Below are 12352 nucleotides of genomic sequence, written 5' to 3'. Positions count from 1 at the left end.
CCTTCGTGCCTCCCTGCGCAGCTCGTCCAGCGGCAGCAGCCCACAGGAGGGAGGGGATGGGGGGGGGTTTCACGCTCGGACGGAGCGTACCAGGCAGTGGGGCATGGATGGGGTCACTGGGACCAACCTCCAGCCCCAGGAGAGGATTTAAACCCCTGCCTGTGCCTGGGCAGGCAGCCCCTACACTGCCTGTCCCCGCCATGCGGCTGCTGTCACTGCTCCTGCTCCTGGGGCTCTGCTGCCTCTGGGCTCGGCTGGTGTCCACAGGTGAGCACGGGGTGGGTGCGGGGACCCTGCGGGAGGGGGGTTGGACTAGATGATCTCCAGAGGTCCCTTCCAACCCTGACCATTCTGTGATTCTGTGATCTGTGGCTGCATGTAAAGGGATGAGCGTCGCCGTGGCCGGGGTTCAGCATCCTGCACAGCAGTGCCATCTCCCCACACAGCATACTGCAGAAGTGACCAGGAAACCCCCCGACAGCTCCCCTGGGAGGCGGTGATCAGGGTGTTGGGCCCCTCTGTCTCCCAAGCCACTGCCATGGGGCCGATGGCTGCGCCTTGGCATGCTCAGAAGCGAGGGTTTGGGACAATGATGCTCCCATCTCCCCCCAGGATTCACCTAGCTCCTGCCTGGACCAGGACTGAGGAACCCACATGTGCAGCCACCCCGCACCACCCCATGCCAGGCAGACGGACAGACAGACAGCTGGCCATGGAGGGATCCATCAGCTACAGGATGAGCACCCGTCTCCCCCGTCCCACCTCCACCACCTCACCCTCTGCTCAGCGCTGAGCACAGGGGTCTCTGTGTCCCCCTCAGTTCCCAGTAAACCCAGTCTGTGATGAGCACTGGCTGGCTCCCACTCTGTCAGTCTCCTGCTGAGCCCCTACTTCCCTCCATGGACCACCTCGGCCCCTGTGGGAGGGTTGGGGTCCCAGGCAGGGGCTGTGTCACTGCAGCTGGCACGTCCTGGGGGACCTGCACACGAGTCCTGCCCAAACTCCATGGGTCCAGCCATTCCTGCCAGGACTGGGCTTGTTCCTATTCTCAGAGACCCTCCTGGGAGCAGGCGCCCGGCAGGACCCCATCGTGTCCCCAGAGATGATCCAGGATCACTCCAGGGCCATGGTGACACATTCAGCCCCAACCTCGCCTTGGTGCAGCTCTGCAGCAGGAGTGTGTTGGGGCTGTCCTGAGCCCTTGGAGGTCAGCTGGGGGTGCCTCTCTCATCTGGAACAGGCAGCAGTCACCCAGTGCCCGGCACCACCGCTGGCACGGCACAGCACGGTGGGCACAGGTGAGGCTCCAAGGGGCAAAGAAACTCCCACCACCCCAACAGACCACCTGTGCAAAACCACCAGATCTGGGACCCATGGGTGTCCATGCCCGCATGGCTTCTGGCCAAGCCCTGCCATGGCGGCTGCCTTCAGAGCATGCCGGGGTGTCTTGGCCATGGGGCAGCTTGTCCCAGGGAGCCGCAGGGGTCTGGGGGCAGGACAGAACCTACAGGGAAGTTTCTCCTGGCCCAGAGATGCTCTGCTGGTCCTGGGCATGCAGTCCCTGTGGCTCTCCCATGGGTGACAGAATCACGTCCCTGTGCAAAGGGCTCTGCCAAGCCCACACCAGGCAGGAGCTGGCACAGGGGCTCCCTGTGCCTGAGGCAGGGCTTGGCAGCCCTAATGGCCTGGCTGTGCCGAGCGTTTTGACCAGGGACAGCTTGTCACACCAAGCTAGTGGCCCAATGTGGGATTTATTAGGAAAGAAAAAGTCCTGCCCAAAATGCCATTGGTGCCCGGGACCGGCCCTGGCAGAGTGACACAGAGGAGGAGGCCAGGGGTGGCTGCCCCAGTGCCCACCTGCCACAAGCTCTCCTTGCCCCACATGCTCCTCACACACCCTGAGGCATCGGTCACCAAGTGTCATAGCTGTCATCACCATCATCATCACCATCAGGACCACCGTCGTCGTCGTCGTCGTCGTCGTCATCATCATCGTCATCATCATCATCATCATCATCATCTCCGTTGTCATCGTCATCGTCGTCACTGTCATCACTGTCATCATTGTCACCATTGTCATCACCGTCATCATCGCCATCATCGTCACCATCATCATCACCATTGTCGTCACCATCATTGTCATCATCATCCTCATCATTGTCGCCATCATCATTGCCATCACCATGCTCATTTTTCTCATCATCGTCATCATCACCATCATCACCACCGTCATCATCCTCCCCGCTGTCACCCTGGTCAGACTCAGGCTTCTCTCCTGCCTCAGGCTTCCCCTCGCTCTCTGGCTTCCCCCCTGACTCTGGCTTCTCCCCCAGCACAGGTTTGTCCCCAGTCTCTGGCTTCCCTCCAGCCTCTGAGCCTCTGGCTTCTCCACAGCTGCTGGCTCCCCCCCAGCCTCTGGCTTCCCACTGGTCTCCAGCTTCCCTCCAGTCTCCGGCTTCCCCCCAGCTACTGGTTTCCCACCAGTCTCCGGCTTCCCCACAGTCTCTGGCTTTGCCCCGGTCTCTGGCTTCACTCCAGTCCCCGGCTTTACTCCGGTCTCCGACTTCCCCCCGGCATCTGGCTTCCCTCCTGGCTTTGCTACGATCTCTGGCTTTGCTACGACCTCTGGCTTTTCCCTAGTCTCAGTCTTCTCCCCACATGCTGGCTTTTTCCCTGAACTAGGTTTCTTCCCAGTGTCTGGCTGCTCAGCCAGCGTGGGCTTGTTCCCTGCCGCAGGCTCTCCCCCGGTCACCGGCTTCTTCCCCAGGGCGGGTGTCGCAGCAGCCACCGGTTTAGCCCTGGGAGGGCACTGGTCCTTACCCACCCACTCCGCACTCGGGTCCCTCTGCCCATCCAGGGTGCTCCTGCCGGGCTGCGGACTGGGCACTGTGTTGGGCTCTTCCCCAGGCAAAGGGCACTTCCCCGGCAGAGTACTTACGGGCTGCCCTGGCTGCGGCCGCCTGGCAGGGGCTGCTCCGGGGAGCCCTGGAAGGGAGCAGAAATCAGCAGCGTCAGCCCCGGGGCACCAGCCCTGCGCTGCCCTCCCACCCACGGCTCCAACCCACGGATCCCACCCACAGCTCCCACCCCGCAGCACCCTGCGTCACCACACAGGGCTCCTGGGCGGGCAAAGCCCACAGGGATCTGCCCCTTGATGGCTCAGGGTCTCAGAGTTGGCACTGTGATGCCGTGCCGGGGCATCGAGGGCAGGACGCTCCCTGCACTCGCAGCACTTGGGTTTGCCACGGTGCTGTGCTGCTGCCTTCTCCCCTGTGTCTTTTCCCGGTTGGTTTTCAGGGCTCTGCCTGACCACTGCTGCCCACCCAGGCAGAGTGACACAGCCCCCTGGGGCCACACCAGTGCCTTCCGGCACATGGAAGTGTCATGGTGGGGCCAGTGCCTGAGGGCAGTAGGGGAGAGGTGGCACCATGCCGCAGCCCACCCTGACACCCACGGCAAGCCCCGCATCCCCCGGGCATGTCCCCACCCTGCTCCTCCCGTGGCTTCCACGACCCTTGCAGGCAGAGATGCTGGTGGCTGCCAGCATCCCCAAAGCACCAGCCTCCTGCCAGCCCCTCCTGCAGCACCCCAACTCCTGCACATCGGCAGACAGCCACCGGGCTGATTGCAGGCACCGAGCCGGGAGACCTGGGTCAGAACTTGGAAAGGAAAAGCAAGAAAGTGCGTATCTGTGTGTATGTGTGTGATTGCAGCAACTTCTTAGCAAAACAAATATAAATACAGCACATGCTATTTAACCAGGGCACAAATATATCACTAAGCATGTTTAGGAAATCAGGCTGCACGCTCTGCTGTTGAGCAGCAGCAGGTGATCCCGCTCGGTGGCAGAACGGCACAGCACAAGGCTCCCCACAGGCAGCACTGGTCCCTGGACATCGCTCCGAGACAGGAAAGGGGACCAACACATTAGCAATGGAGGCACCAGCACTGCCAGCTTGCTGGCAAAAGGCAGGTTGTATCGTAAGGCTTAAAACCAGCCTATAAACTGAGACCAAAAGAAACTCAAGTTTCTCCAACACATTTTCATCAGCGTGCGATGGCCCCAGCATCTTGTCACAGAGCAACAGCAAATCGTCGCTGCCTCAGAGTTTGAGCTTTAGAATAAAACAGCCCAACTGGCAACGCATGCAGGAGCATTCGGAAGGAAAGGGTTCCGTAAAATCTCAAACACTGCTCTCAAAATCACTTCACAGCTCATTCAAAAACAATGCAATTTTCACTTGTTTGAAAGTTGGCCATTTTTCAAAAAAGAAAAAAAAAAGAGGAGGAAAAATAATTCTTTTTGGAGAATTTCCCTTCTCCCAGAGCTGCACCTCCCCAGCAGGGCTGGTGCTTTCAGAGGGCTGATGAGGGGAGGAGATGCCCTGAACTTGCCACAAAGCAAAGCGCAGGGGCAGCCACCAGCCCAGGTGAGGACTGTGATGCGCTCTGGTCCAAGGCAGGCACAGGCAGGTGGGCAGCAGAGCTCAGCCCACTGGAGCTCGGCTCTAACAACCTGCAGGTTCTCATTTCGGTTAGAGATGCGCCGAACCTGGCTGTGAGGGGTGGAGGTCCACACTTGCCCCAGGGGGGTCCCAGCCCCACAGATGGAAGCTGCTCTGCCCAGCCAGGAGGGACCAGTCTGGGTCTGGTCCAGCCCATCTTGCTCCCATCTGCAGCACCCTCAGGCTCTGGCCAGGCTGGTGTTTCCACTGGTCCCTGCCCTGGCCACTGGTTCGATTGACAAACCTCCTCCTGAGCATCCCTATGCCTGCGTGCTGGTACCACCGCCATCTCCATCCTTGGCAAAAGTTTTGCAGAACTCGAAGATTATAAAATTTAAGCAAGGGTTAAACCTCACAAGTGTTACAACTCTTCACAGGAAGCTTTCATAAATACAAGGATGAAACCAAACATTTAAACACACATCACTGAACATCATCACCATCAACACTGATCTAGTTGAAGATATTCCTGCTCATTGCAGGGGGATTGGACGAGATGAACTATCAAGTTCAATTGCAACCCAAACTGTTCTATGATTCTATGAAAATACAGAAAATATTCTTAAAATCTAGAGATGCTGGGTGTTTCCAGCGTGCCTGTACTTGCCTGCGGTGGGTGCTGCCTGCAGCTCTGCCCACAGGGCGAGGAGCCCCAGCAGTAAGATGCCTCTCGCTGTCATGCTGCCGGAGCCAGTGGCCAGGGCTGAGCTGGGTGGCAATTTAAAGTTCCTCCCAGGCAGCCCGGGTCCGGGAATGGGAGGAAGCAGCTCACAGGTGACTTGTAGGAACCTCCCACGTTTTACTGTAATTCTGTTTTCTAAAGAGCCACTCCAGCTGCGTTTCTCCACCCACCGCCAAGGCAGAAGCAGGATCCAGAGTTGGCTGCACGCCGCAGGGAGTACAGCACAGGGACAGGGAGGAGGGAAGGGGGAACCCCATCTGCGAGGAGGCAGATTCTTCACCGTCGCTCTTGACAGGAATCCACACCGTCTTGCTGAAGGCTGTGACCGACCCCTCCACCACTGCCACCCAGCAGCACCCAGGGACAAAGCATCCTCCCTGAGCTCCAGTGAGCAGGATGCTGCCAGTGCCTCCCTGTGATGCCAAGTGGGAAAAGGCAGGGCTGCCCGCTCCTGCTCCCGATCAGCTCTGTTCCTGCTGGTCCCTTTGGGCATCCTGGGGTCTGGGATGCTTCAGAAGGCACTGGTCCTGCAGCCAGCGCTACCGTCTCCTACTTCCCGAGAGCATTCTGGGAGGTGTGCGAAGGAGCGGGCCTCCAGCGCCATTGCTTTATTAAATGGGATTTGCAAAGGCAAAAGTCCAAGTTAGCTGCAGGGAAGGAAAGCGCCAGCCCAGAGGCAACCCCGTCCAGAACAGCACCGTCTGCCACTGCACAGGTCTTGTACTTTGGTGAACTGCTGTATTTAAAATTTATAAACATCCTTGGCAGCCAGACCACTCCTCATACTGCAGCACCACCAGTTTCTTTTCATCACGTCACTGCTGTGTTAAAACCATACGGGAGAGTACGGTAGGAATCGCTTACACGCAAAACCTGGTGCAGTTTTAAAAATGAGACCAAGACAGGGCATCTGCTGGCACACCACACCATCGCTCAGGAGGCAGAAGTTTGGGAAACTGTGAGTGAACTTCATCAACAGCAGCAGCCACCTGCACTGCCCCAGCCCATCTCTGCCCCACAGTCCCAGCCGAAATGGGCGTAGAGGATGAGCACCCACCCGGGCAGCAGCACTGAGGAGCTCCCTCCTTCCACATGCAAATGCCCTTCATTCCCAAGGCTGCTGTTTCACATAAGAGATGCTATCTGCAGGTTTTTGCAGGCCCAATACTCAAGGCTTCATTTGGATATGTCTCTAAATTAAATATCTCATTTGTTTGCTCCATTCATGAGCAGTGCGCTCCAGCTCTTCCAATGTTACTAATGTAAATCCCCAGGTTTAGGCATCCAAATGAGCAAGCTCAAAGTCTCCTCAGCAAATTAACGCTGTCCCCTGGCCCCATGTGCGTGCATGAGCACCAAATGAGTTCACGCAGGAGCACACAGTTATCACATGCACGAATACCAAACTCGTTCCCATAGGAGCCCCCAAACAGCATAGCATGAGGACCCAGGGGAGCACACAGTGTCCATAGGCAGCATCGGCACCCAGCTAGTGCACGCACAAGCACCCGATCTATTCATGCCGAAGGGCTGTTTTGGGCATGAATTGCCTAGTTTAGGCAGCAGTGCCTGTGCGAGAGGATGCCACAGGCTGCCCCGAGCCACAGCCAGTGGGTACATCCGTTACCTCTAATCAGTCATTAGAAGTTTGTGTTAACTGGCAATAGATTAAATTAATTTAAAGACAAGACAAGGCTCCCCACCCTTATCAGGTCAAGTGCCCACAGTCCTGGGAGAACCATACACAGAGGAACTGTTTCCCCTCGACAGCTGGGGGCTGGAGCTCAGGCTGCTCCCCCCTGCTGCGAATCCAGCAGAAGGGTCTGCTCCAGTGAAATGATGCTCCAATGAAAGGGAGCTCTCTGGAGTGAAAAGTCTCAGGATTTCAAGGACGAGAGCTCGCCCAAGGCGAGGAGAGCATGGGAATCTGCCTTCAAACCCCAGGTTCAAACTGCTGGCCTTCACTGGAGACCCACGTTAAAAGCAAATGAAAAATTAAATGCACTGCCACATTGACTTCCCTTTTCTCCGCATCTGATTTCAGGGTAAAGACTTATTTAACGTGTTTGAGATAACAGATTAAGCAGTGCCTTCAATTATGTGAGTGTCAACCCATTTAATTTCAGTTATTCTCAAGTCACATGAGTGCTAGTTGGAATCTGGTTTTGCAATTTTGTCCTTCCCAATTTAATTATTTCTTCTTGAATTGCACATAAGCCAAAGTACAATCAAAATTATAGGAGAACTTAAGGATCGGTCTGGCCAGGACACACCAGCACCAGGCAAGAATGCGTCAGACCTGTTGCAATTTGCAGCTGTGGGGTGAGTGAAATTAATTGGTTTGAGCTCAACATTATTTCTACAATTCTAAGTTTGTGCCACTTGACAGGAAAACTGAAAAGCAAAGTTCCTATTCAAAGAGCTTTCCATCAAATTCACATCAAAGCGATGCAGGGGCAGCACAAGCGATGCAACTCAGGAACAGGAAGATGCACAGCTCCATGCCGCCAAACCTGTGTGGGAAGAGGGCTCATTGCAAGAAATATGCTTTAAACACAGGTTTTGTCTTCTCCTCGTGGCCGTGACTCAATTTGGATGCAATTTCTATGCGAACCGCCCGTGCCTGTTGAAGATCCAGTGCTTCACACCTCGCAGCTCTACAGCTTAACCCAACAGCTCAGTGCTTATCATGCATTGCTGTCGCTGTTAATCACCTTCGAGCATGACACCCCGCGGAGTAACCTGTGCCGTTCTGCCAGTATTGGCAGTGTCGACTCCCTTCCACGCACCCAGCAAACCATCTGGAACAACTTGCGGGACTGTGCGGCTCCTTCCAACCCAGGGACTCCCACAGAGGAGAGCTCTGCCTCTGCCTCCACGCTCGCCCGGCAGCTCCTCCTCTTTGGGAACAATGTGCCATCATTTTGGCACATTTCTGTTTTAGCAGACCATAACCCTGGTTAACATTTTGGGAACTAATGAAGGAGAATGCCTTACAAGCACATTTCTCTAGTGAAATAAACACCTCAGAGAGATGCAGGTCCTGACTGAGCGACACGACTCGGATCCCGCAGAGCAGGATCGCACCTGAACGCATCGCACATGGCAGTGCAGGTCCATGGAGAGCAGGATGTGCACCAGAGCCCTCTAGCTCACTCTCGGGAATGACTAGAGATCACTGTGTGCCCACCAGGAACATTATTTGTGTCTCTGAATGCTTTTTGGTCCTGTGTCTCCTCTCCTCATCAGCTGTTTCCTGACTTTCATTGATTACCTGCAGTGCAGCACCAGTCTCATGAGAGGTCAGAGGGTGAATAAAGTAAACCAAAAAAGCACATCTGCTGTGGCAGCAGGATGTGGCAGGTGTGTGTGGCCCCTCACCGGGATCTTGCAGATGATGGTACCATGGTTGTTTGCAAAAGAAGCCAGAAGAAAGAGCAAACGCTCGCGGTGACACGGAGCACTGCTCCTGCACCCAGATCCTCCTGGGGATGGCTGGGCTGTGGCTGGGGCAGGTCAACTGACACAGAGCTCACAGCATCCACAAAAATCCCACTTCCATGGGGTGGCAGGAGCCTGACCCAGACCCTTCCACGCACCCACCCAGCTCCACAGACATGGAACATCCTGAGGCTGACACAGATCGATGGGAAAGGGGCTCTTGACATTCAAATCGCTCGGTTTCTCTCCCTCTTCTATTCCCCTTCCTACCTACCTCAGCCCACTGAAACACAGACTCCTCTGCAATGTCCTGCCTGCTGTCTTCCTGTGAAGGCTGGCATAATTTTACAGCGTTTGATGCTAAGAAGTAATGTTATGCAGTAAAATTCACAGACTACAATCCCATTCCTCCTCCCTGACCCCCTGTGCTTCTTGTCTTCCTACACCGCAACCCTGTGCTGACCTCCAAGGGCAGACCCAACACCACCGTGAAGATCCAGCGGGATAACGAAGCTTTGCCTGCAAGAGTCTCCCTGCCAAACCAGGATGTGGGATTGGGTTCAACAGGCTTTCCACTGCCGCCAAAAGCCTGCCTGCCCCGCAGGCCTGCCTGCACTGAGGACACTGCGGACAGACAGGACTTGTCCAAAGTCGCTCTGTGAATCAAAGAAGAGCTCACGTAACCTCAGCTGTGAAATGGCTGTTTGTGTCTGGCAGACATTCGCAGGTTGGCATGTTTTGTCATGTGCACCTACCGCACAGATATATGGAAAAATTACCATTAAAAAACAAGGGCTGGAGGAGATCCAAACAAGTCATCTCATCAGTTATATTTAGGTGATCCCTGATAGGCATTGTTCTCATGTGCTCTTAAAAAGACACCCTTATCCCTCCAAAGACGGGGACTCCTTTATTGAGAATTTGTTCCAGTATTTAAGTCATCTTGTAACTGGAAAGTTTTTCCAAAGATCGAATCCAGTCTCACTTGATTCAAACCAACACAAGGATTTCTTCTCTGCTCATGGTAGATACATTTGATCGCTGTCCTCTCTGCAGCACACGTACAAAGCTGAGCCCTCTCTCCATCGAGCTTTCAGATGTTAAACAAAACCATTCTTTTCACCTTTCCCCATCAGTTTCTACAGCCATAGTTATTTCTCCTCACCTCTGGACGATGTCCAATTTTCATTACTAACAATTTGGAGCAACCATAATAAGCACGTAAAAAGCCCAGTGCTGATAATAATGAAGTTATGGCAACACTGATGATGACTTGATTGGCTCCACATCCTCAGGTCAGGTTTGTGTAACAGCCTGATCTCATCCCTGGCCGATGCAGCCCCGGTCAAAGCGGCAGGAAGGAGACAATGAAGGCACAAGCCTCTTCCAGCATGTAAGCCGTGAGTCACCCAGCCTCTACTCCTGCAGCTGGCTCCGTTCTCCCATGGGCACTGGGCATGATTACTGCTGGGCCGACAGCTACAGCGGAAGAATCGCACTGGTCATGGTGCGGGGACACAGCCACAGGCTGCAGCAACAAATGCTGAGAGACACCAACAGACCATCCTCCTGAGGTCCCACCACTGTGCCCGCAATGCAGATGCTGGTCTGGAGTGTCCAGCAAAGCTGGCAGAGAAGGAGAATCCACTTGCCCTCTCCGTGGCACAGCGAAGTGCTTCCCCACTTGCACACAGAGCACATGAGAACAGCAAACTGGAAATGACTGCTTGAGTATACGCTTCTTCTGCACCATGCTCCACGCCGGCTGCTTTGAATGCAAGGCACTGAACAGCCTCAACTTGTGTGCTTTGGGAAATCCTGTTTGTTTTTATCTTACAATCACCTTGGAAGTAAAAAGGGAAAACATTACCATCAAAACAGCAAACATTATTTAACCAAAGAAAACGTTATTATCCAGCTGATCCAATGGAAAAGCCTCTTGTTGACCACGACACAGGGTAAGAAGGTCTAGAAAATGACAGACAAGTCTTTTAGACTATTCTGCACGTTAGACAAGATGAGGAAATGCTGGTTTTGAGCATTTCCTCAGATAAACAATGAGATTCCAGAAAGATGAGAGACTTGCAGGAAAAAGTCAGCTGGAACCGCAACGAGTTGTGCTGGTTTTGGCTGGGGTAGAGTTAATTTTCTACACAGTAGCTAGCATGGGGCTATGTTTTGGATTTGTGCTGGAAACAGTGTTGATAACATAGGGATGTTTTTGTTACTGCTGAGCAGGGCTTACACAGGAGTCAAGGCCTTTTCTGCTCCTCACACCACGCGGCTGGTGAAGAGGCCAGGTGAGCACAGATAGTTGGGAGGGGACACAGCTGGGACAGCTGACCCCAACTGACCACAGGGATATCCATAACATATGACATCATGCTCAGTGTATAAAGCTGGTGGAAGAACGAAAGGGAGGACGTTTCCAGTTATGGCGTTTGTCTTCCCAAGTAACCATTACACGTGATGTAGCCCCGCTGTCCTGGGGATGGCTGAACCCCCCCCTGCCGATGGGAAGCCGTGAATGAATTCCTTGTTTTGCTTTGCTTGTGCATGGCTTTTGCTGTACCTGTTAAACTGTCTCTATCTCAACCCATGAGTTTTCTCACTTTTACTCTTCTGATTGTCTCCCCCATCCCACAGGGGCAGGAGGCGAGCAAGTGGCTGCGTGGTGCTTAGTTGCTGGCTGGGGTTAAACCACGACACAAGTTTATTTTTCTATTTCAAGCGTAGAATATAACACAACAAGGAATGCACAGATCATGGAAGGACAAACATTCGTATTTCTGCAGCTGCAATTACTTGGATCTCACAGGCAGGGTCAAAGTGTGACCAGTTTCACCTAAGACAAGTCCTGTCTGAGGGAGAACAGGGAGGAACAACGTGACTTTTTACGGCTTTGGAACTTACAATTATTTTAGAGCTGACCATCCATCACTGCATTCATCCATGAAGCTGCACTTCTTTAGAACTAAGGATTTCTTTAGTGCTGTGGGTTTTTATACGACTCGCGCGAACATATCTATGAGACTACACAAACCAAGGGGTGAGGTTTAAAACGAGCCATGAGGGTAAAACAAAGGTGGAGGCCCAGAGGGAAGCAAACGCGGGTGTGTTAAATTCACAGCAGCTGTGTCAGCCCGTTTCGCCCTCTCGGGCTGTTTGTATTCAGCTCACAGAATCACAGAATGGTCAGGGTTGGAAGGGACCTCTGGAGATCATCTAGTCCAAGCCCCCTGCCAGAGCAAAGTCACCTACAACCTGGCGTCCAGGTGGGTTTGGAATGTCTCCAGAGTGGGAGACTCCACAACCTCTCTGGGCAGCCTGTTCCAGTGCTCCACTACCCTCAAAGTAAAGAAGTTCCTACTCATGTTAAGGGGGAACTTCCTATGTTCAAGTTTGTGCCCATCACCTCTTGTCCTGTCACTGGGCACCACTGAAAAAAGACTGCTCCCATCCCCCTGGCACCCTCCCTTTAAGTATTTGTAAGCGTTAATAAGATCCCCTCTCGATTTTCTTTCCTCTAGACTAAAGAGACCCAAGTCCCTCAGCCTTTCCTCATATGAGAGATGTTCTAATCCCCTAATCACCTTTGTAGCCCTTTGCTGGACCCTCTCCAGTGTGTGTGTGTCCGTATCCCCGGGGCTCCCCCCGTACCCCGCACCGCGACCCCCGGCGCCGTTGCCATGGCAGCCCCTTCACTTCCGGCGCGCGGCCCATG

The 12352-nt window shown here is 54.1% G+C and overlaps 1 protein-coding gene across 1 annotated transcript in view; it reads left to right on the top strand.

Moving 5' to 3' along the window:
- The first annotated feature begins 200 nt into the window (after positions 1–200).
- The window catches only part of DNTTIP1 (deoxynucleotidyltransferase, terminal, interacting protein 1), a 17154-nt gene continuing 5002 nt past the window's right edge, over positions 201–12352 (top strand). Inside the window, exons 1-3 of the mRNA XM_009893521.1 lie at positions 201–267; positions 1927–2255; positions 2334–2338. Of these exons, the coding sequence (XP_009891823.1) occupies positions 201–267; positions 1927–2255; positions 2334–2338 (401 nt within the window). The remainder of the gene's footprint in view (positions 268–1926; positions 2256–2333; positions 2339–12352) is intronic.

The sequence above is a fragment of the Charadrius vociferus genome, unplaced genomic scaffold (assembly GCF_000708025.1).
Source record: "Charadrius vociferus isolate BGI_N301 unplaced genomic scaffold, ASM70802v2 scaffold259, whole genome shotgun sequence".
NCBI lineage: Eukaryota > Metazoa > Chordata > Aves > Charadriiformes > Charadriidae > Charadrius > Charadrius vociferus.
The sequence above is the reverse complement of the archived record's forward strand: the minus strand, read 5'-3'. Positions and strand labels throughout refer to the sequence as shown.